Source organism: Corvus brachyrhynchos, unplaced genomic scaffold (assembly GCF_000691975.1).
Source record: "Corvus brachyrhynchos isolate BGI_N302 unplaced genomic scaffold, ASM69197v1 scaffold94, whole genome shotgun sequence".
NCBI lineage: Eukaryota > Metazoa > Chordata > Aves > Passeriformes > Corvidae > Corvus > Corvus brachyrhynchos.
In genome coordinates, this window is record NW_008238330.1 from 8630297 (window position 1) to 8654089 (window position 23793).

At 44.7% G+C, this 23793-nt stretch overlaps 1 protein-coding gene across 1 annotated transcript in view; it reads right to left on the minus strand.

Annotated features, from left to right (window-relative positions):
• Positions 1–164: 164 nt before the first annotated feature.
• LIMD1 (LIM domains containing 1) overlaps positions 165–23793 on the minus strand; it is a 33924-nt gene continuing 10295 nt past the window's right edge. Inside the window, exons 3-9 of the mRNA XM_008633964.2 lie at positions 22023–22124; positions 10580–10647; positions 9209–9271; positions 7755–7885; positions 6586–6637; positions 5821–5889; positions 165–4862 (exon numbers count right to left, since the gene is read on the minus strand). Coding sequence (XP_008632186.2) covers positions 4725–4862; positions 5821–5889; positions 6586–6637; positions 7755–7885; positions 9209–9271; positions 10580–10647; positions 22023–22124 — 623 coding nt within the window. The 3' untranslated portion in view covers positions 165–4724. The remainder of the gene's footprint in view (positions 4863–5820; positions 5890–6585; positions 6638–7754; positions 7886–9208; positions 9272–10579; positions 10648–22022; positions 22125–23793) is intronic.

Genomic DNA, 23793 nt, shown 5'->3' on the forward strand with positions numbered 1-23793 from the left:
ATTCCTGCCTTTACAGGACTCTTTGCCAAGTATTTGCACGTGGGGACAGTTTCTTCCCATCTCCTCTCGTGTCTGAGTGGGTTGCAGATGTATGTTGCCACACCAGCTTCTGCCTGGAAGAAAGCAGGGTAATGACTTTTATTGCTCAGGAAAGCTTTGCTTCTCCTTAGGAAAAGGGTGGGTGAGCAGTCCCAGGCCCTCTCCGGAAGATGTCTGCCCAGTCAGCTTCAGTAAGTACAGCCAGGCCCACTGCAGCCAGCGAGCAGCAGGACGCAGAAATGCAAAAGGAAAATGAATGCACAAATACTGTGTGATGATGAGAAATGCAAACCCCTTCCCAGCTTCTCCCAGTAGCACAGGCACTCACAGGATGGGGGAAAGGGATGTGTATCTGGTCATAGCCCTTCCCTGCCCGCAGGTACTGACTCCAGGGGTATTTCCCAGTGATGAGGCCTGGGTCAACTTGTCCTTACATTCACACACAGAAAGTTGCTCAAAATGCACCTACAAGCACTTGGTGCAGGCACAGAGGTGTGAAAGGCAGCTGTCTCACAGGCAGCACGTGCCACATGTCCATGTGCATAGACACAACTGCACACACCACCCCAAAAGTGAGCATATAGCAAGCAGTCAAGGCCCACATGGGACTTTTTTTCCAAAAAATGAGATAATCCTTTCTTTGGAATGGCCAGCCAGATGCATGCCAGCTCTTGGAAGCCCAGTTTCTGCCTTTCAAGGCTGCCACATCACACCCGATTGCTGATGAAACTCCACCATTTCCAGACTAAGCAGCTATTCACTCTGTAGTAAAAAGATCTACCAAAAAAAAGCATTTAAACCTTGAAAGACTGGGAAAACATTTTAAAAGCCCCCAAATGAAATTCAGAAACTGAAGAGCCACAGATCTTTTCAAATGCTCCTTACCAGAGTGTTTGAAACTGCTGTTCCCTGTGTTTTAACATCAGGGCAGTTTCCTAAATTGCTTTGATCACAGGTGTTTCTTATACTTTACACAAAAAATGTCTGCTGCTTCTGTAGCTGGAGCTTTCTCCCAGCTCTTATGCAAAAATCCCTATTTAAATGAGTTTCTGTATTCTAAGCAATAGAAATTTAACAGCATGATCTGAATGAAAAAATCTTTTAAGCTCTGATTCCTGAAAGCAGGCTTCAGGGAATTCACTTGAATAACTATTTGCATGAGAGTTACTCATTAACAGCACAATGAGACTTCCAAGGGTTCCTTACTCTAAAACCAGTCAGAAGAACTTGCTGGGGGAGGAATCAAGACTAACTATTCATAGTACATTTTCATAGCATCTTAATCAATTAAAAGGCAACAAGGTTCATGTGAACAGCAAAACCCAATGAGTATCAGCCATGAGATAGTTGGAATTTAACATGTTTTTTGAAATTCCTCTGCAGGGGACAAAAAACCTCACATGTCCAGCTCCAGAGCTATATTTCCCTTTGGAGGAGCCGCCTGAAGGCAGGCAGTGAGGGCTTGGAGCTCCACAGATGGCTGGTAGAGGGTCAGAAGGAGGAGAAGGTTCCCCTGTGCAGGATGCCCCTGCCTCCCCCCGTGCCAGACCCACTGTCAGGCAGCTGCAGAGCTGGGGACAAGCTGGGGAAAATCAACAGGGACTCAGACACTCACAGCCTGGGAGAAATAATACTGAGCTTAAATGAATTCAAACTCCCAGAGATAGAAGCAGTGGAAGTTAGCACACACAGGGGTGCAGGGCAGTGCAGTAGATGCTTTAGCTTCAAAACCACAAGCTCACAGGCTCCTTTTTCAAGAGCTTCACACTGTCATTTCCATCTCTTTGTAAATACAGGAAAGCAGAGTGTTGGCATTTAATAATTTATAGGGGACCTCAAAACTGGAAGCAGGGCAGCCTTCATTTCCCCAGCACTGAGGGATACAGGGGGGCTGACAGGAGTAAGAAGACACTGTGTGGGAGTAGAGGCCAAACTTTCTGGTGGTGCAAAGAGGGCTCCTGCAAGACAGCTTGCCACAAACTGCCTGCTTCAGGCTTTCCACAAAGGAAAATTGTCCTTCTCCCCGTACCCTTCTCTCCTGCTTATTTTGAGGTTGTAGGGAAGGCTGCAATGGTGAGACAGAAGTTTAAAATGCAGTTTAAAAAGAAAATACCCATCCCACTAGTGTTTCCAGATCTTTACAAAATGAAGGCCAAAAAATGTGCACAAGGGCTTCCTCTAAAAAATCAAGAGGTAGCAGAAGCATGAGCTACATAGCATCTGGTCTCAGAGACAGCAACAGATGATCAAGGCTGGTGTTACCAGTACACTTCCAAAAACCACTTTGATATCTCATCACCTTTGCTGCCAAAAGCAGCTCAGGGCGGAGAACCACCTGCCCAGGACTATCTGAATTATTTACTAGGGATTGTGAGCTAGTGTTATTTTCCACCTCAGCCCCTTCAGACAGTCCTAAGATCACAGTCACACCTTGAACACCCCCTCCCTGCTCCAGCCTAGCTGTGCTGCAGGACATAAGCTGATGTTGTGCACTGGGGTGAGAGCACTACAGGATTTGCCCTGGCTGTTGTGGCCCTCAATCCATCTTGCTTGGATGCAGCACTGCTTACGTTTTGTGTCAGCTCCCATCCCTTTCCTAACCAGCATTTGGAGGCTAAATTTAAAGCTCTAGGAGGGCTCACATATTTGGGGTCAATTTTACCTCCTCTAAAATCACAGGTAAAACTCTCAGAAGATATATTTCACAGTGGTAAAGTGCCCTCCCTTGAGCTTTCAGTCACTCACTGAAGGGATGCGTGTCCCCAGGAAAAATGGTGCCACAGAGCCAAGCTACACCAAAGCTGTGGATGGCTTCCAGGCAGGACCAGCCTCCAGCCCCGAGCTGCCATCCCCATCCTGAAGAGCAGCAGAAACAGGGGGAGGCACTTGCAGCTGAATGGGGCAGAGGGCGGGATAGTCAGCTGGCACCATGAAACTCCATGCCAAGCCCACCAAGCTCCTGAGGCTGGGGCAGTTTCACATTTCAGCAATGGCAAGATGATTTATTAGCACAGGCAGAGACAGGCAACTTGTTGCTACCTGACACCTGTGCTGCTCCAGATGGGTACACGTTGCTGTCTGACTACATCGAGTGAAGTTCAAGCTACATCCATGCGACTAGAAAAGAGGTTTAGTTGAACTATAATGGGTTTTCAGCATGGGCACGTTTTGGGAGTCCCAGTGCCATGGCTCAGCTAACTTATTGTAGTTTCCTCACTAAAAAGATCTTCAAGAATGTTATCCCATCCTTTGCTAGTCAGAACCAACTTTACATCTTTAGCATAGGTACATGAGGATTTAACTAATTTTCCACACAAATGACAGAAAGAGTAGTTAAGATCCCCAGCTGCATCCAAGGCTTTAAATTAAGAGATTTTTGTTAAACAAAAGTACCAGTACATGAGGGGCTGCTCAGCTTTGGTATGTACAGAACATGCAGTGCAGGCACACCCATCACATATGTAACACATATGGGGGGAACAGATTTCTTTGACTATAAAGCAGGGCGGGGTCAAGAAAAGAAACAATCTGCCTTCCTGCTTTCTCAGCAGAAGAGAAAGTAAGGGCCAAACTCTCTAACCCCTTACTCAGATAAGCTGTTATTATTCACGGGAGCAAATCTGTTTATGCCAAAATACTCATATGAGTTCAGGTTGTAGAGCTGGGCTCTAAATGTAACAAAGCCTTCATAACAATCTCGAGTTTGTTTCCCGAGCTCTAAATAAGCACCACTATGAAATGGCTTTGTGCTGGGTAAACACCATGAAAGGAACAGGCAGGCTGAGGGCTGCGCTGTGAGGACAAACTGGAAAACTCAGGCAACTGTCTGTGTATGGAGAGCTTTTTTCCAACACGAGCTCTGCAAGCAAGAATGAGGATGGATTTCCCCCATGTCCACACGTTCAGCATCCCGACCTTTCCTTTCCAAATATGATCCACTATGCAGACTCTGGCACAGCAGACTGGCCCCTGTGTGTCATGCTGACACACAAGCCTGGGCCCCAAGTCATTGCAGTAACTTAGCCTAGCTTGTTCCAGTTTTTTGTTGTTTGAAATGGGATGTTGGCCTCCAGTTGCCAGACAGCATTGCCTGTTTGTGCTTGGAGAGTTGGTGGTTTTACAGCCTTTTTACAGACTTGATACTGGAGTTCAGGGAATTAACTGAAAGGTCCAAGTGTGCCATTTTCCACAGACCCCTTTCTTTTCTTTTCCTAAAGAATTAATAAAAACAGAGTGTATCTAAAAAACTGGTACTAATAGGTTGGTGTCCTTCAGGGAACCTGATGAAATGTGCTTTCAGGAAACAGTAGACTGATGGGATGTCCCTGGCAAGCCAGCCTCTGGCTTTTTAATTGTGCATGGCACGATCCGAGTTCATAGGCACGAGAGCAAATTGTGCTTTCACTGGATAATCTTCCAAAATGAGCCCAGAGGAATCTCCAGGCAGCAGAAAAAGGCACGTAAAAGTAAACTGATTGGTTTAGGTAACATGCCACATTCTTGGTCAAGTAGACATGGTTTGATGCAGCTGAAATCCTTTGTGAATCCAGCAAAAATCTCTCATATCCTTTTACAGGAACACTGCCGACTGGCGGAAAACATGCACAGGAAATCAGCTGAAGGTGGGGAGAGGGAGATCATGTAACAAGTCTTCTGTCCCGGCTTTCCAACGCTGGCCACGCTGACTAGTAGTGGTGCTGGTAGGCAGCTGCTGGGGTTGTGCCATTCTCTATGTGTTTCAGGTGACAGGAGTGACAAAGCAAATGTTCATCCAGTGGGTAGCAGCGATGCCCGTCTTCATCGTTCAGCTCCATCCCACAGTCCTGCAAAGAGAGGCCATGCCAATTATTAGAGCTTGTGTTCATCTTCCAGTGTCAGCTGGGGTCTGGCTTCCAGGAAAGTGATTTTGTGACAAGGACAGAAGACACCCAGCCAACAGCTCCTTCCTAATAGGTCCAGCATGTACCATGAGAAGAAAAACATCTAACATAGGCACTTTGATGGACAGCCTTGTACAAATTTGTTTGAAGCAGTTTTACTGAATAAGCTTTATCTTGTGGTAAGGTGCAACCCTCTTACATGTATTTTAAACATGCTCGTGTCTCCTTACACCGTCAGGTAGGATTCACCTCTTCACATTACAGTTGTACAGTGTCAGGGCCTCCTTTCACTGCATTATAAGCACAGTGAGAAAAGACAACTATTTATTTTAATTCACAATGCAGAAGTATGGAGGCTTTCTGAGAAGCCCTGCATGGAGACCAAATGGTTTGCAAGAGCTGGCATCTTGTGGAATTTTTTCTTGTGCAGCCGCATCCTTTCTCCAGCCCCAATGACACGTTCATTTCCCATGAGAGTGAAAGTAACTTATACCCCACAGGATCAGTCACCACCTTAGCATTTTTCAACAATCTGACTTGGAAATCAGATACACTAATGTGATCTGGAGCTTGGGGCTTCTGAAAGGCAGCAATAGACCTTACTAAGTCACCATGCTTCCTTCATTAATGAATAAACTGCCAAATTTGAAAAGCAATAATTAACTTGTTGCCTGCAACTTTATGGATAGCAAATGAAATTACAGCTGAAACACGTTGCTGCAAAAGCTTTCATCCTCAATCTGGAAATTTCTCAGTCACTGACAGAAAGGGTCTCACACTGCAAGGTTTGCACTGCTCATCTACTGCTGCTGGAAGGCAGCAGTAAGATTTATTTCCATCTTAAAAAGAATAGCAGTTATGACTATGAAGTGCCCGCTCCCCGAGAAAGCTGCTGACCTACCTCGCAGTGGTAACATTCCACGTGGTAATCCTTGTCCATGGACACAACCCGAATGGTCTCATCAGACCCCTGTGCACATTTGAGCAAAGCAGAAATTACAAAGGATTACAGCAGGATCAGACACATGCACTTTGTAGATTGCTTCCTGCAACAGAATGAATGTTGAGGAAATGCATTTGGGCAGCTGGTTGGAGACCACAGATAAATCCTGCCACTTGCAGTTATTTTTACAGTTAATAATAAATATTTTTACAGAGGATATCTGCAGTCAGTATCGACTGACTGCAGTTATCCTCTAAAATGTGACACCGGAAATGTAAAAATGTTCCCTGTTTAACAGTAACATCTATCAGAAATCACATATTAATCACTAGGTAATTTCAATAGAACACATTTTTCAGCATTTTAAATTAGTTTTGCCCAAGATTCATCTCCTCCAAGTATTAAAATGAGTTACATTTAGGAGTACCACCAGCATCTATTGACATAAAGGAAAATTCTCCTGAACATAAAACTAGCAGCAGCATAATCCTGCAGGAGATGAAAAAAGCAGCCTGACCAAGGAAGAAGAAGGTTCATTACTGAACAAAAGAAGGGTCACATTTCAAGAACAGTGCATGAACTTAGATCAAAGGGTTGCACTCCAGAGGAAGCGACCATCTCTCCCCATCCACAAGCACATTCGTCTTGACACAGGGTCAAGTGTGAAAGAGAGCAAGGCCTGACACTCCTCCCCTGAGGGGATATGGAATAAAAGGCTCTCACCTCAGAGGGCAGAATGGGAAGTCCACATGCTGCACACTTTGGAGCTAAAACTCTGGAAGAACAACAAGGAATTGAAGGCAAGTTATGGATCAACACAAACAGAGAGGACTGTATGTTCTCAGTGATAACATGAAAAGCTTCAGCTGTAAATAACTTACCCACAGGAAAACTTTGTTTCCCAAGATCATAAATTCATTTTAGCATTGATTTTAAGTAATGCTTGGCACATGTTGCTCAATCAGGCAAAAAGAGTATACTTTACACTTAGTGCCAGAAAAAATACAAAATTCCCTATAAAATTCTTGGCTGCTACTGAGAGATTTGGAAAAGAAAATGAGGAGGAACTGAGGAGGACTGTCCCCAGAAAAATACATTGAAAGAAGTGGCAGCCTCAGGGCAGGAAACTTCTGAGAAAACACCACATGACTGTACAGCTTCTTAAGGCCTTATAACAGAATAATTACTTAAATTAAATTGCAGGAAAATATGCATAATTTCAGAATAACGATGGCATACAAGGGCACTAATCTTGATTGTAACAACTCTAATTCTGGCACAACACTGAAGAGCTCCAAGGGCTGCCTGAGTAACACTTAATACTCTCCCTTCTCAGAAAATGGAGCAAGGACCAAAGCAAGCCAGAAGGACATACAAAGTGTGTGCAGCTCTAATGTCATAACTACCAGCCAAGAGCACAGCCATTTTATTTTACTGTCTAAATAAGAAGTGATTTTGAAAGTGGATTTATCAGTTGTTTAATTTAGAACTGGGTAAAAGTTTTGCTTTGCAGGTTCAGTGGTGATTCTTTAAAAGTCAAATTCAGCCCTTCAACTACTCAAAAAGTAAATCACATTGATTTCCACAGGCATTCACAGGCTTGCCTTAAAGCAGACTAATTTTGCACATCACTGAACACTTCAGGAGCACTATTTCTCACTGTCTCTGCTTTGCAGAAGGGGCATCTGAAGCCCAGAGGTTATTTGACTTCATCAGAGTTACACAGGAGTCAACAGCTGGATAAGAGGAGAGGGGAGGAATTTCTAGGGTCTAGCCCCATCCTCAAAATTCTAACCCTGTTGCTATTTTACTAATCTGCACTCCTAACTTGCTGAAAAGCTAAATTAGAGGCTTGTTGCTTGGAACATCTCTGCTGTTTATTTTGCCCTTACTTGTGGTAATCTCTGACACAGTAGATTTTGTTTTCAGAGTCTACAGTGAATGGCACACCATCCAGACACTCGTTGCAGATGACGCATCGGAAGCAGCCCGGATGATATGATTTCCCTAGAGCCTGCAGGATCTGCAACAGAGCAGGAGAGAGGAAAAATGCACATGAAGAGCCAATAAAGATGAAAATAGTAAACACACAGCTTTACACCAGATAATGCTGCATATTCATCAGCAGGGCTGTGTCTTTTTTCCCCCATCTCATCTGAAAAATCAGTTAACAAGGATGGAAAGGGCAGCTGGAATCAATATATAGCACCTGGTTCCAGAAATATTGATTATTAGCGTGGGTAAGAAAACAATTTAGAGACTCAGTCAAGGTATTTAGCATGACAAAGGAGAGAAAATAATTTCTGAAGTCAACAGGCAGAGAATACTTATCAAGATCAAAAGGCAAGATGTACCAGCCGAACAAAGGAAATATATTTTTATATTCTCCATGAGAAGTTGGAAGTAATATTATTGCTAGGTTTTCGTAATTCCTTAGGTATTGAAGGGCTTTGTACTCGCTTTGTACTGGCTTTCTAATTAGCACAGACTATGGAAACTGTGTTGAACTCAACAGCTGCAATTCACTACCTGGAATACCACGGTCAGTAGAAGGATCAGACTTCTGAGTACGAAACAGCTTTTCCAATTGTAATGCTTCCCAGTGTAAGCAGGCAAACAAAGACAATTAATGATAAGCATTAGAAAATGCTGGGAGGTATGCTGTGAACCAGAAATTCCTAATTTCTTTGCCTCAGCTGTAGTCTTACACCACCAGCTATACTGGTCTCCCTCTGAATGTCCTACAACTGAATGCTGACCCCCCAAGCGTCCCCCACCCCATGCACATCTGGAATGGATGGTACCTGCTGTAGGCTAATCCTGCTTCACAGATCTGAACTCTGAGGTCTGGATCACACACTGTAGGTCAAACCTGCTCCCCAGAGTATCAGTACCCACAGAAAATGACAAGGAAGTGACTTCATCCAGAAGACACATGGGAAGCCACAGCTTGAGTGCAGGAAAGAGAGGCTGAGAGAGCTGCACTGATGCCTCACAGCAAGGGAGCACTGCAGAGCCACGACACTGCTGAGCAGGAAGCATCAACAGGATTACAAATAACACTGTCCAGGGAAGCCCAAAAAGGGATGAAAGAGCTGGAGGCTCTGCTTTTCAACACCCACTGAAAACAGGCAGAGCTGTGTCTCTGCACCACGTACAGTAGCATGCCAGCTTCACTTGAAAAAACTCAACAAAAGGCTCAGAGGATTGTCCTTCTGATACCAGTCTCACACTAGGCAAACTACCACATGACAACAGACAGTATTGGGTATGAATATATTTTTCTTTTGATGCATTCTTCTAAAAAGCTGTGGGAGTTTTTTCTCCTTAAGCGACTGTCACTTACCATGTCCATTATCAAATGACCACAAATGAAACACCTGTCAGCTGACTGCTGGAAACCGGAATACTGCAAGGACAAAAAAGAATTCACTTAAAATTTCACAAGGCCACTCAAGCACAAACAACAGTGTACTGTGGAGTGTTATTTGCATATTTGTTTGCATAGGTCCTTTTTCTGTGCTCCTTACACAGAAAAGCTAAACTTTCCAATGCTTTTTTCATTATATAAAGGTTTGGATGGGTTTCCAGAGGATATAAATAAAGACACCAGACTGCCCAGTTTCAGAAAGAGTACAAATTCCTGTAACTTCCAAGTCCAAAATTTAACTTTAATTTAAAGTACAAAAATAAATACCATAAATACACATGCAAATAAGGCAGTTACTAATAAGACTTATTACATGCTTATTTGACCACATAAATCTACAAGGCAGGAACCTACTTGTGTTTATCACATATTCATGCCACAATATCTGTATATATAGGCCTGGAAAGCCAAATTTTTCTTTGGTTACATGATTATAATTCTGTTGAAGCTTCTCTGAGGTCAGTGGTATTGTCCCAGCTCCTTGTTAGGATAGCAATCAAGTCTGGCCCAGGGCAACGTTTTTGCTGTTTTTGCTGAGATCTATTGGTAAGGAACTGTCTGTCGTGTCCACAACATGCACCTTGGGCACAGCACATCATCTGTCTGAATGATGGAAATGCAAACTTGGAAAATAAAATATTTTAGGTGTATTTAATCAATCTTTTTATTTTCAGCCCGTGTAGAACATACTGATGAGAACAAAGAAGATGAACTTACCTCTCTCTGACAGAAATCACTAGGCTTCACCAATAAGTAGGCAAAAATGGCTTTGTCAAGTCTCAAGGAAGGCTTAATCTACCAGGACTCAGGGGAAGAAGGGTGTGTGGCTTTTTATCTGCACCAGCCAAGGAGAGGGCTGTGGGGTTGCTTCATGCTTAGGTACCCTCATACAAAATCCATTGAGGACAACAGAAAGATATCCATTAAGATATCCATTAGGTGAAAAGGGAAATTCACCCATTCATTCTTCTGTAGCTATTCATCTCACTCCTGCCTCCACAGTATGGCCATGGAGACAATGCTTTGAAGGAGACATCACAACAGATTATGGCTTCAGCTAGAGGCTCTGTGCCACAAAACCATGCCCTCTCACTCAACTACTTCCAGCACCACACGTGGGCAGCCACTGTGGCTGGGGCTGGCCCTAGGTAAATGTTGGAGCAGAAGGGGCAGGCAGGATGCTGGACCAGAAGCATGTGAAACACAGGCAAAGCTGACAGGCAGAAAGGCTGTGTGTCTGCTGGCAACCCTGAGATGTCTCATTACAAGAGTCAACTGGGTGCTTACCAGGAAGTCTTCTTCACAGAACACCTTTCCATTGACAAAATAAAAGGCTTTTCCTCTCAGCTTTCGACCTAAGGGAAAACAAAACCGAGATAACAAAAAGGTCAGCAGAGAGCAGGGAGAAAATGTGAGCAAAACCTGACTGCCGAGAAGCAAACAACAATGAAGACATCGAAGGACAGCTGTCACACAGCTGGAAAAGAGCACCCAACTCCAGCACATGTCTTCCCAGACTCCAGCCCACCAAACCTTCTTCCACTGGTGGTTGCTGGTGAATGCCAGTTGGTGGATCTGGACAAAAGTCCCACCTCTGGGCAGGAGGTGGTAGCTTTGCAAGCCTGGACCACATCCTGGCAGATTACTGTGCGTGTTGTAACTCTGGGAAGAGTAAGTGAGGATACACTGACTCATGCTGGAAAACACCCCAGGAAAGGAGCAAGAAGGAAAGAAGAAAGGGCATACAGAGAGTAACCCACACTTGACTTAATTCCTCAAAATGTCACAACCTTGCTGTTTTGCTATGAGCAGCAGCTGCCAGACAAGGCACTGCAATACCCGAGCACCCACTCTGCCCCACCAGAGCACTCAACAGGCTTCTCTGCTACCTACCAGCACATTTGTTACTACAGCTGCCAACAAAAAGCTTCGAAACTATTAAAAAAAATTTTTTTAGAAAATCCGAATGTCATAATCGAGACAAGATGACAACGTTTTTCCAAGAAAGGACTCTACATATGGAGAAGATTTGTATTTACTGCAGCTTTTGTGTTTATGCCTCTCATTCACCGTCTGTTTTCAGTTCCATGTAATCATGGCAATGTTTGCTCAGGCTGCCAGCACTCCTAAAGGCCCTGCATTCCCCCAAGAAAAAATGGCTAGGTTTTGTTTGTTTATAAAAAGCTGCTCCTACCTCTTTGCAGCCTGGTTTCCTTATTGAGCCCAGGGTTTGAAATACAAGCCTGGCACTGGAAAGGTTCTGCACTGGAGCCCCAAGCCTGTGCCAGGAGACAGTGCCCAGGGCAGGGGGAGCAGCCCTGCCTGGGCACAGCTGGAGCAGGACCTGCTGCAGGCTGGTTTTGGACACCTACCAGGCACTGCTGGAAGGAAATTGGGTCTGAGACTCTGGGACCCAGAAGCCTCCTGCTTAACGTGCTGAATGTGGCCAGTATCATTAAAAAAGTGATTGTCAGCTGCTGGGTGTATAAATGTAAACAACACACGGGACTGGTCTGGGGATCACTTTATGGTATGCACCTACCCAGCAGACTTCAGCGAAGAACCGTGCTGGCTGCAAGGCTTTAGGAAAAGCAGGAAGCCAAGTAAACCCACTTGAAGAAACTACAATCTTTACAGTCTCCTGCATACACCAGAGGGCACCCTCAGGCTGGGAAACAACTCCCGCTACCCATTTCTTCCTCTGCTGCTCTCTGCTTCTCCCTGCCCACTTCTGGGATGGACTTCTCCCAGTGTCTCTTCGAGGTGAGGAAGCACTTTCTTATCATACAATTAGGAAGGCAACATACAGGAAAAGCTCACTTCCCCAGGCTGCACTGGGAACTGTCCCAGTGGAACACCTTGAGAAATGGAGATGCTCCAGGGAAGCTCCAAAGTTTTGCCAGTGAATTGAGGCAGACCAGCATTTCATCAGCAGTGCCCTGCCAAGGTCTCAGGCAGCAAGGCAGGTGGAGGACAGGGCACTGTGCTTTCTCAAGGAATGAGCCCCGGTTTGCGTGTGCAGGAGCTTAATGGTTAAACTGTGGGCATTGCTCAGCTCTGTGTTTACTGGACCAGTGCAGGAGCCTAAAGCACATGGCCCCATCATATTCACTGTCCCCCAATCTCTCCTAATCCCTGCTAGGGACAACTATGCAACCTGGAGGTCAGATATAACCCAGGGCAGCAGCCCATCCTTGCACCAATGCAGACATGGAAGAAAACCGGACAAATCCGAAAGCATCCCACTCTGGTTTTTCTGATTTTGCTGAAACCGAAACAGGACCCAGAGTTCAAAACAGAAAATATCTAATCTGGGACATGTAATCTTTGCGGCTCATAACCCAGGGTGTGTATTTGCATGATAACTCCACCACATGTAATCTTTGTGGCTCCTAACCCAGGGTGTGTACTTGTATGATAACCCCACCTGTGTGCCTGCCTGTCCACAGGTAAGCCTGGCATGCTCACCAGCAGCTCTACAGTCACAGTGTCTGAGGAGGGACAGGAGAGGCATGGGAATACCTGAGATTTGCAGCACCTTTGTCAAAGGGTGGTCCTAAGCAAGTTAAAAACAAGCCTAATGCAGCAAGAAGTACTCTTGAAAATCTCCCACTGATTGAAATACGACACTGGGATTTAGCACTCCTAAAAATGAAAAACAAACAAAAAATATTTAACTTTGGTTTTAAATTACATGATAGTGAGGGCTCCAGTTCAGTGCAACAGGCAGGTGCCCAAGTGACTTTCCCACTTGCGTGCAATGTGTCTCCTTAAAGACAAGCTGACAGTGGTGAGGAAAAACATACACATGGGGCCATGCAACGAGGAAATGCTTCTTTGGATGAAGGCCCTCGCCTGGTGCATGAACAGCAGCCATTCCAACAGAAGGGATGAGGTTTGGATTGCTGCCACGACGTCATTCTTCCATGGTGACAAAAAAAGCATTTACCAGCCATTCTGCATCCAGTGTATTTTTAACACGGTGACATTAGCAGGTTAAGATTGATGGCAACAGACCTTCAGTGAAGGTGCCACAGCCAGTGTGCTATGTCTGGGCTTCTGCTGCAAGCTCATTCAGCAGAGGGATAAACCCCTTTATAAAGGATTCATAATCTGGCCATGGGCATTTTATGAGTCCCTGAAGAAGAGCTGCTGACACCAAGAGCACTTTGAGGCAGGACAGGGATGATTTAATCATGTTTTTTAGGGAAGAGGTGAGCATATTAACTATTTTTAGCTCTCTATTACTCTCTTTAAGCTCCTGGCAGAAACGTAAAAGGAAATTAGCAAAACCCGCAAGTACCAGGTGCTCCTGCAGCCACCGTGGGAGTGGTTCATGCAAACACAGCCCATTTCCTCCTCTGCTGCTCTCAGCTTCTCCCTGCCCACTTCTGGGATGGACTTCTCCCAGTACCTCTTCAAGATGAGGAAGCACTTTCTCATCGTACAATTGGGAAGGGAAGATGCAGGAAAAGCTCGCTTCCCCAGGCTGCACTGGGGACTGTCCCGGTGGAGCTGGGATGTTCTTGCTGCAGCCACACCAGTAAAAGCAACAGCACTGGGACTGCCCCGCAGTGCAGAGCAGGGCAGCAGTGCCTTCTGTCCCTGCACTGAGCTCCCTGACATGGGGTAGTGCCTTAAACTAAACCAGTCCCTCTCAAAAGCGATACTTCTGACTGGGCCCGCAGAGGCTGGCACAGGTGTCACTGGAGCATGAAGATGCTGTTTTATTTTCACCAAAAGGAAGGACTGAGAAGTAAAATGGCATATAAGGAATCACTTGTTGATAACTGCCTATTTTCAATATGCATCATGAAGAAATATCCTTTGATAAACCCAGGAATATTTAATGCATGGCTTGCTGCTTTCAGGATCAATTGTGCTACTAGTCTTATGCTGCTGGCTCCTGACTGTATTTCACTTTCACTTCACCCTGAATTTAGCTAATCTCACACCTGAAAAGATTCAGACAATTAAAATTCTTTGGCATTTCAACCTTACTGTCTTCACTTGTTACAAGGTATCTTGTTCATTTCTCTGACAGGAAGTTTGAGCCCTGAGCTTTTATGTGCTGCTCATCCCTCACACGTATGTCTAATCTGTTTAGCTGTGGGACCTTCAGGATGACCTCGAGGTCATTTCAGCACCAATTTCAAAATATTTCAAGCTTAGTCACTAGTGCCTTTGTGCTAAAATAAACACACTTTGCTTAGCAGCTGATAATAGGCATACCATCAGGCTGCACTCCCAGGATGCCAGTGCTTTTGTCCACCGTTTTCGCAAATGATGGCTCTCTCCTTTTGAAGTTCATGCAGAGAGAGTTTTATGAGGGACTTGCAATGTCCCTGGCAAGGAGGATCCTGGGAGATGCATCATTTGTTTGCTGGGGAGCTGGACTCGACTTTCTCTTTTGAAGTTGCTTTTCCATTATTTATGAAAAGGACAGTGGCGGTCACAAACCTCCATTAAAAGACAAGAGATAGCTCGTGATACATACAATGGAAAAGGGCCATGTCTGGATCCCAGGGCTCTATGGGGATGCATGACCAGGATTGCTGCATTGCTGGAAAGGCAATGTGTGGACTTCACTTGTCACTTATCTAAGCACCATGGAACTCCCTGTGGTATCTGCACAGCAAATGGGCAAAAATCACTGCTGACTGGCAGCTACTCCTGGGTCCCTTCCACGCTGACAGCCCTGGGCCTCTGCCATTACAAAGATCAGTGCTTTTTAGAGTACCACAGCTGTAAAACAAATTTGGATATGTGATTACTGATGGCAGGTTAAATTCAAAAGGATTTTATTTTCTGGGTTCATTGGATGTAACCTTCTGACAAGCAGGACAGCAGGTTGGAAACACCATCAGCCTGGCTGCTAAGGATCAAAGGAAGCTCTACTCAGTCCTGGGTGGCTCCGGCTCAAGCTGCAGTCCTTCCCCCAGTTTCCATTCTCCCCATGGAAATCTGCAAGGAGATTTGGATTAAAGAACCTACTCTGATCCATGCACACCCTTCAGGCAGTAAATTGGGTACAGGCAGAGCCCAAGGACCTTGGCTCCTCCCAACCACTCAAAAGTCCCTGCTCCCCACAGCACAGGAGCCCCCCCATCCCCAGGCAGCACGTGTGTTTTGGGAGCCCTCTGTGGACACTGCTGACAGGCAGTATGGTGCCCTACCCTGTGCAGCAGACTAGGTCAGGCATCAGAGAGTTCTGCTTAATTTCTGCCATCTGTCCCATTTATGTTGGCCACCATTAAAGATGGGTGCAGCACTGAGGCTGACACAGAAGCGTCAATATTTCCAATCTGCTCTAGAATTGGGCCTGCATGAAAGGGTCACTTCAATGCCTGTACATCCTCCAAATCAGGTAAATGGCACACATCCCAGGGCAGACCAAAATCTTGCTGAAACCATGGGCAGGAGGATAGGATATCTCTGAGAAGAAACTGCTAGGACACAGTAACTCCATTACCATGTAAGTTGTTCAGTTTCTCTCAACTCCACCAGTGGTATGTTAACATTGCATGTGCTCTCACCATACATGAGGCAGTAGGAAAAAAACCAAACAAACCCAAGCAAAAAACCCTCAAAACTCTGAGAAAATGATCTGCTGCCTGAAAGCCAAAAACATGCTCTGGCACATGGAAGAAAGATAAGCAAGAAAGATAAGCTGCCTCTAAGGGCACCACAGGTGCGGGCAGAAATGGATCCCCAGAGGAAAACACTGCAAAACCACAGCACACCACACAAATGAGCAACACCTCTCCTTTGCTGATGGCATACCAGTGCAAGAAGATATTCAAGAGTTCTTCTTTTTAGGGAAAACCCGGAGAAGCATCAAAATTCAGAGGTAAAATACAGTCACCCTGGGATGAAGCAGTGCTTTTGATCCAGATGGTCCCTGCTCAGTAACTGGTTTCCATCCCAGTGCTCTGCCACTCTGCATCACTCTAGAGACTGCTGCCCTGTTCCCCAAAATGCACCAAAACAAGGTGGCTGTCAAGAGCTGGCCTCCCACCCTGTCACCCAGTGACTCATCGAAACACACAGAGCCTCAGAGGAGGAAGGAGGGGGAGGCAAACTCTGTGACCTCAGTGAATGTAACTGTCATTGAAAAGACATGAGAGAGTAATTTTTAAATTTCTCTGGTTATGAAAGGGGCCTCAGTGCTTACTGAGACACTACTCAGAAAATTACTCACAGGTATCATTAAAACATTGCAAGAAACCCACTAAGATCTTTACAGCACAAATTAATCCTATGCCTGTTCTTAATAGAAAACAGTACTTTGAAGATGACACTATAAAACAAAAAGACCAGAAAGACTGGAAATTCATTCCACTAAAGATTTCAACCTTTCTTTTCTCCTCACGTTGTCCTAATAATTTCAGACTTTCAGCCAGCACTAAAACACATGCAATTGACTGAAACCACTATTACATTGATAAATCCCTGACTGCATTCCCTTGTGTGAGCTGAACACCTGTATCTTTCCATCAAGGATATCTACTGAGGACACCTGATCCATGCCAAAGCCCCTTCAGGTCAGGTCCCATATCACTGCTGCCCTGAAATCTGGCCAGGAGAGGAACAAGTACTGTCACCTTACTGTAAAACCTGCCCTGGCTTTTCTCAGCTATAGCAAGCACTTCTTCTGACAAACAACAGGATTTTTCACCAGTGAGCTGAGACTGAAGACAGCAAAACATAACAAAAAACCCATAAAAACATAAAAAAGTCAGCAAGAACATAACAGCAAATTAGACTGAAACAGAAAAATGTGCTGATGAATTGCCTGTCCCCTAAACTGCACATCCAGACAACCTGAATATTTTTTGACACTACTTTTGCTAAAAAATTATATTGTTTACTATGCAGACTCTGGCATGATAATTTATTGAAGGGATCCTGAGGATGTGTTACTGGCAATGCTTTGCACTCTCCACTCTGAAGATCTGCACATTTCTCGAGAGAGTTGATTGGTGGGGTGGTTTTTATCCAATTATAGGCAGTAAGTCCTGTCTCCACTAGAAGAGATGGCAGTTTCTGCATCTGAAGATAACCATACACATCCATGTGGCTGCGGGGAAATTCACTTGGCAAGGCTGGCTATCCTGCTGTCTGGGATTAAGTCACATGTGCAGAAAAAGGTGACTTTCTGCTTGTAAAATTATTTAATGGTGCCAATAAAAACCATGGCATTCTTGTTCTAGGAGTTACATACTAATACAGGACTTGTTTATTCAACATAATTAGCCCAAAGACACCAAGAGTTGCACTGCTCTAAGTAGCCATGCTTTATAATCACTGCAGCAAGACTAATTAGCCCAAGCAGAGAGCTATGCTTGTGGAAAATACTGCTTTGGTATCTTATCTACCTAGCTTAGTAAATGACCCTTGATACCTCTAAACACAACTGTATTTTGAAATATTAAATAAAAAAACATATATACACAGAAGGTGGCAAGAAGCAGCCAGCTCGTGTGATTTCAAAGTCACTGGAACAGCAGCCTGTTAACCCCTACACTGAGATCAGTATCAATCTGACTTTGCAAAAACAGAGAAGAAAAATAAGATAATGCAGTGATGTCGACATGTCAAAGATTGAATTCTGTAATCTAGCAAAGCATGCAAGGTTTCCAACTCTTTGCAGTAAGTAGCCAAAATCTGGTCCTTATTTTGGCCCTCGTGTTGTAGTTCAACATCAAACCCTCCTTCAAATCACCTTGCAATCAGTTCTTTCTTTCTGACTTCCTTCCTCGCCTACTGATTTCCTTCACAGCCATCTCTAACGCTTCCCTTGCACTTTTTTAGCTTTCAGATTTCCTCTGAGGACCAAGTGGCTCAAGTGCAAGACCCTTCTGCTATAAATTACACTGCTAGCAGAGCAAAAAAGGTCTGTTTTCCAGGCAACCTGTGGCATTTGGATATAAGCTGGGCTGAATCCTGAAGAAAACACTGAAACACTAAAACTAAAACAGCAGGTTAGAGTGATACTGTCTAGTTAAATGTATATAATTTATAAGGTCTCCTTACTATCTAAATAGTAAATATCAACATCTGGAGACACATGTATCTTTTGTACTCTGAGGAGGTATAAAGTAGTAATTTAATTTAAATGGTTAATGTGTAACAAACTGTTTGATAGCTACAACTGTTCGTCCAACAAGCTGCAAAACCCCCCCCCCCCAAACCCCAAGGCGGAAACTAACACCTTGAGCATGCAGGAAATAGCTCAAGGCGTTTGGAGGCCTTTTTTTTTTGTAACCTACTTTCATGGCCCTCCTGTAAAGCAAATATCATTTATTATTAATCCTGCAGAAAGAGCCTGAAGTTTTTTTCCTCTCCCTCTCTGAAAAAGGCTGCCTTGTTTGTGCCTCTGCTCTGTAACAAACAAGAAGATAAATGAGACATTTATGCCAAAGTAATAATTCTAAATCTGTTGGTTTGACCTCTAAGCCAAATTTTCTGCATTACATGCCATTGGCTCAGATAAGACAGTACATTTTTTTCCTGCCAACTGAACCCTGTAGCATATGCACAGCCCTGTTCAACAAATTGGTCTATCATTTATCTCTGAACATAAGTGTATTGGGAAGCAGAGGGCAAAGGAAATTTGGCACTATGAGGTATCATCCCCTACATAACCCCTTGCTTCTTAGGCCCTCTTGATTTTTTCTGTCGGGGAAACCAGTGCACGTTTGGACACAAATCCAGCTAGGAGCAAAATTAGAAATCCTTGCTAAAATGAAAACAGCAGGACAGTGGTTATAAATATCTAGAGGACAATATGCTTTACCTTAATAGGTAATTTTGCATATTTTATTTATTGGAGTGGGGGATATTCAGTGTTCCACCAGAGCAGAAATTTTAGTATTGAAATCATGAGCAACCTTGACTTTTCCAAAGTCAAGTTTGTACTGGATGGTGTCCAAGATGAACTCCACTTGACCTTAAAAGCACTACTTACTTTTCAACTAGAAACCAGAGTTTCCACATAGGCTGCTCAAGATGTGCTTTGCAGCTAGACAGACAACACCATCCAAATAAATATTTATTTTTCTGGCAGATAAAATGGTCTCATCACATTTACTGCAGTGACACAGGTGACAGAAAGGCTGCAGAGGGGCATGTGTCCTCTCTGGCTGAATGACAGAGTGCGTGCCCTTTATCCCCATAGCAGCTGATGGTCTGTGGGGCCGGGAAATTACTTTGGGCTGCGAAAGGGAGGATTCCCCTCGAGGAGGTTTCCTTCCTGAGTGCAGGGCAGGAGGGTATGTACCTCCCCAGGCAGCATCAGGCAGGCAGCCACAGTGCAGGGGTTTGATAACTCAGAAAGTCAGCCCAGCACAGGCCGGGCCGCAAAGCCCCGGAGCAAGTGACTGGTGCATGAAGGCGCTGCAGACCACAGGGCAGTGCAGGAAACCACCCCCTGCACTGAAGGATTTCTTGCAAACCTTGCTGCTCATAGAAGTCTGTGCACATGAGGGAAAACACCACTACTGTGGGGGCCTCCCTCTGGCACCACTCTTTTTGGAGTGCTGGGAATCCCATGCCACCACACTCCTTCCCCTCCATCCATCCATGCCATATTGCCAGTTTCCACTGCCTCCAGTTTCCATTTTAGTGCAGCCACTGCCACAATGGGAAGGACTTGAGCTTTCATGATTACTCTTCCAAATGTAACAAGCTGATTTATGTTCTCACTTATATGCCCATGACTTGCGTTCCCCTTTTTTATGTTGTTTTGAAATACAGTATTTTCTACTGAGTGAAATATCCTTACTGCTCCCACACCCCTTGCTTTCCCCCCTCCCCCATCATTTTCACTAGCCTTGTTTTTTAATTTTACTTTCAGTTTGAAACCCTTTGCCCCAGCACATCTACTCAGCACATTTCTCAGTTGCAGCCTGGGTAAGAGAGAAAATGGGCTTCATTTTGCTAAACTTGGCTTCTTTCCACCTAAGCCTCACCTGACATCCACACCTTTTCATCCTGCACTGGAAACGTTTGGAAAGGGTTGACTTTTAGAATAAGCAGCAAATAGCTATTCTTTCAACCCTCACCAACCCACCTCATTAGAAATGGAATTAAACTAATTTTTAACCAAACACAGACAAACAAACACATAACCACAGATACCTCTGCAACCACAAGTACCGTTCTAGTGCTGGTCTCCAAATAAAGACTGTAAAATTCATTTTAAAAGGAGGATCTAAAGTGTTCCTTTCTAAAGCACCAGTTGCACGGTAGTAATTTTAGAAATTTAAGACAGCTCAAACCTGCTGCTGGATTATTTTTAACAGGAGCTTTGGGTGCAAGGGCAGTTCAGAGACTGCCTGGCCCTAGAGGGCGAGAGGTAACTGAAGCAAAGCCCTGGCTGCAGCCAGGAATCTCTCCATGGGAGAAGATTCATTAATTTCAAATTAATTTTTAAGAGAGGACAGAAGAGTAAGCTGCTGACTTCTGAGCCTCTAGGAAACTGCCACTATATGCAAAACCACTTTCTCTTTTCAGTTTTCCCATTTTCAGTCAGATGATGGTGAAATGCTCTACTAAAAACATAGGTGAGGGAGGGCAGCTGGTGTAGGACAGCTGGGAAATGGGCATACTTCAAGGCTCAGCTGTTATTAAAAAGCATATACATCTTTCTATATTTATTCCGACTTTACAGCTCCAAATAAAACACATGCAGTCCTGATGAGTTTACAACTCTAAATACAGCTCAGGAGGAAAAACCCTAAGCCTCATCTGGGAAAACCAAACTCATACATACAAAAGCAGAAGAAGATTATTATTTTTTCTGCCACCACATATTCAACTATAGTTCTAAAAATACACTAGCGCTGGAGTTAAACCTAACAAAACAGAAAAACCACTGTCTTACAAATACAGCCACGATTTAAAATCAAGTGGCCTGTTCTTCACTCCAGCTCCATCACAGACCTTCTCAAAAAGCTGCTTAGGAGGATCCATACATTGCTGTACGCCCCAGCAAGCTCCAGATGTGGGTCTGACAAGCGACCCACAGGGAGCTCAGCAGGGCCAGCTGAACTATTTACTCTGCTTCTTGGGTAGATTTCACAGGGCTCATCATTGCTGCTCCCAGCCTGATACCTCTCCACAGTAACCAGTTCCCTTCCTGCATAAACCATAAACCAAGCTGTCAGAGACATGCCCCTCATCTCAGGGCATGGCTGCATTTCTCTGGAGAAAGAGAGAGCAAGATGTGTAACCTGGGTCATTCATGCACCTAGATGCTTTGACTGGAGGTCTTTCAGAGGGTCAAAATGATTTTAGCAAGTAAAAGATAATTCTTGCAGCAAAAACACCGTCACTGGATTTACCATGCAGCAGCTTCATCTGAAAAGTAAAGCCTGCTGAGACAAAAAACATGCCAGCTAAGGCATACTCACTGCCACTTTGAAAAAATACTCTTGTAAGTAAGAAAATGTGGATATAACTGAGAGGCAGAGGAATGAAAACAACCATCCCCCATACCAGAAGCCCGGCACAACCCAAAATATTTTTTCTACATGCCTTGCAACAATCCATTCAAAAACAAACAGCAAGAACCACCACCAAGTCATATAACTGCAGCAGACTCCAGCTGGCAGATAGTTTAATAACTGCTTTCTTTTTTTCTCCCCTTTACACCAGAAAAATGTTAATCCCAAAGAGTTTGCTGCAGGGCCTGGCACCAGTGTCAGACCAGGCCAGGGATACTCACTGCAGGCTCCACAGGTGAAGCAGCTGTCATGGTAGAGGTTGCCCATGGCCTGGCAAGCCTGGTTTGCTCCATACACGCCCTTGCTGCACTTCACACAGGTACCTGGAAGAGAGAAGAGGGAGACAGAGGTCACAAGCGGGACCTGGGGGGATGGCTGGGGTCACTGGTTGGGTGACAACACATGTAGCTCATCATGGTGGCTGAACAGCTTAGGACCAAGTGGTTCACTGAAGCCACAAGATGTAGGTGACATCACCATCACCTGCCCTGAGAGATGCTGTTAACAGTGGTCATGACGGTCATCAAACCTCCAGGGTGAAAGACTTTTGCAAAAGAATAAACTGCAAAAGAACAGTCCTGTCCGGGTGCAGTGACATCTCCTTCCTTCTCCCATCCTTCCTGACAACCTTTATATGTATCTAAACCTGCTTAAGGACCCTCACAAAAGCAGTGAGGATTAATGAGCGGTGCTCAGACCAGCAGTTTCTGCCACTTACTGTATAAGATAAGCTTGTTGGTTGCAACTGAGGTGAGGAAAACACGGATCTTCACTTAGGAGTGAATCATCCATTTCAGACCCCAGTTGTGCCTGCTGAAGGCCCTAATGATTTCCCAACAAAACAGAGCTAGACTACCTGACACCTACCTCTCTTACCGAGGAAAATGGCACATCAAGCCACTTTACTTACTTCAGGCATTACCCTGTGATTGTGACAGGCTGTTTTTAAAGTAGCATCACCCTTGAACTACCTCTAAATGAGAAACTTGAACCTCTGTTTAAGCAAATAAATAAGGGACAGTGTGAAGGAAAAACAGATGATGTGTTTCTGTCTCTGGTCTGTAGTGACTCCGATGTGACTTCACCTCCTCTCCTTGCACCACTATCCTGTCCCATTCATTCTGGCTCTTAAAATGCCTGGTCAAGGGACTGTCAGTCACACCTTGCTCCTACTGGCCCAGGAGGAGGGACAGCATCATCTTGGTGGAGATCCTTAGTTATGCTAAGGTTGGTAAACAAATCTTCACCTCTTTTGGGGCACTGCAAGCTCCAGAGCAATTGGAAAAGTCTGGAGAAAGTTAGGAAGAAGTCCACTGTGCTTATGACAGTGCTGAAAAGTAACTCAACTCTGACAGCACCAGGCTTGCACTGCCAGGGTGGGTAACAATTTCTTCCTGCAGCTGATAGCCATGGCCGTCAGTTTTCACACTCCATGGATAAAACCACTTGGGAGTCCCTTGCAGTAGCATACACATGGCTGCTGAAAAGCTGACACTTGGTTTTTGCAGAGCAGACCTGGCTCTCCGTGCTGCAGCTGCCTGTGTGCATTCAACCAGCACGCTGAAAGCTGTCCCAGCGCTGTGCCAAGCCCCGCTGCACTCAGAGCCAGAGTCCAAACTGACACAAACCTGGAGAGAAGGCTGCAAGGAATAATTAGTTACTTTGTTTTGTCCAAATCCAACTCGAACTGAAATGCTCGCTTGGCTATGGGCCCACCCCAGCACTCAGGCTGGCACCAAGCGAGCAAAATTTCTGGTTCTTTTTGAACTGAGCAAGTTTATCTCATTTATTGAAAGAAACATTTTAAGAAAGATAAATTGTACAGGCATTAGAAAAAAGGTTAAACAAAAAGGTCAAGGCAGAGATAATAAAAAGTTGGCTTTTCAAATGGATGTGCTCTCCCAGGAACGTGCACATTCAGTGGCAGCCTGAGTTTCTGTGCAATGATCTGACACAAGAGCTAACGACTCAAAATTCCCTCTTGACTACAGG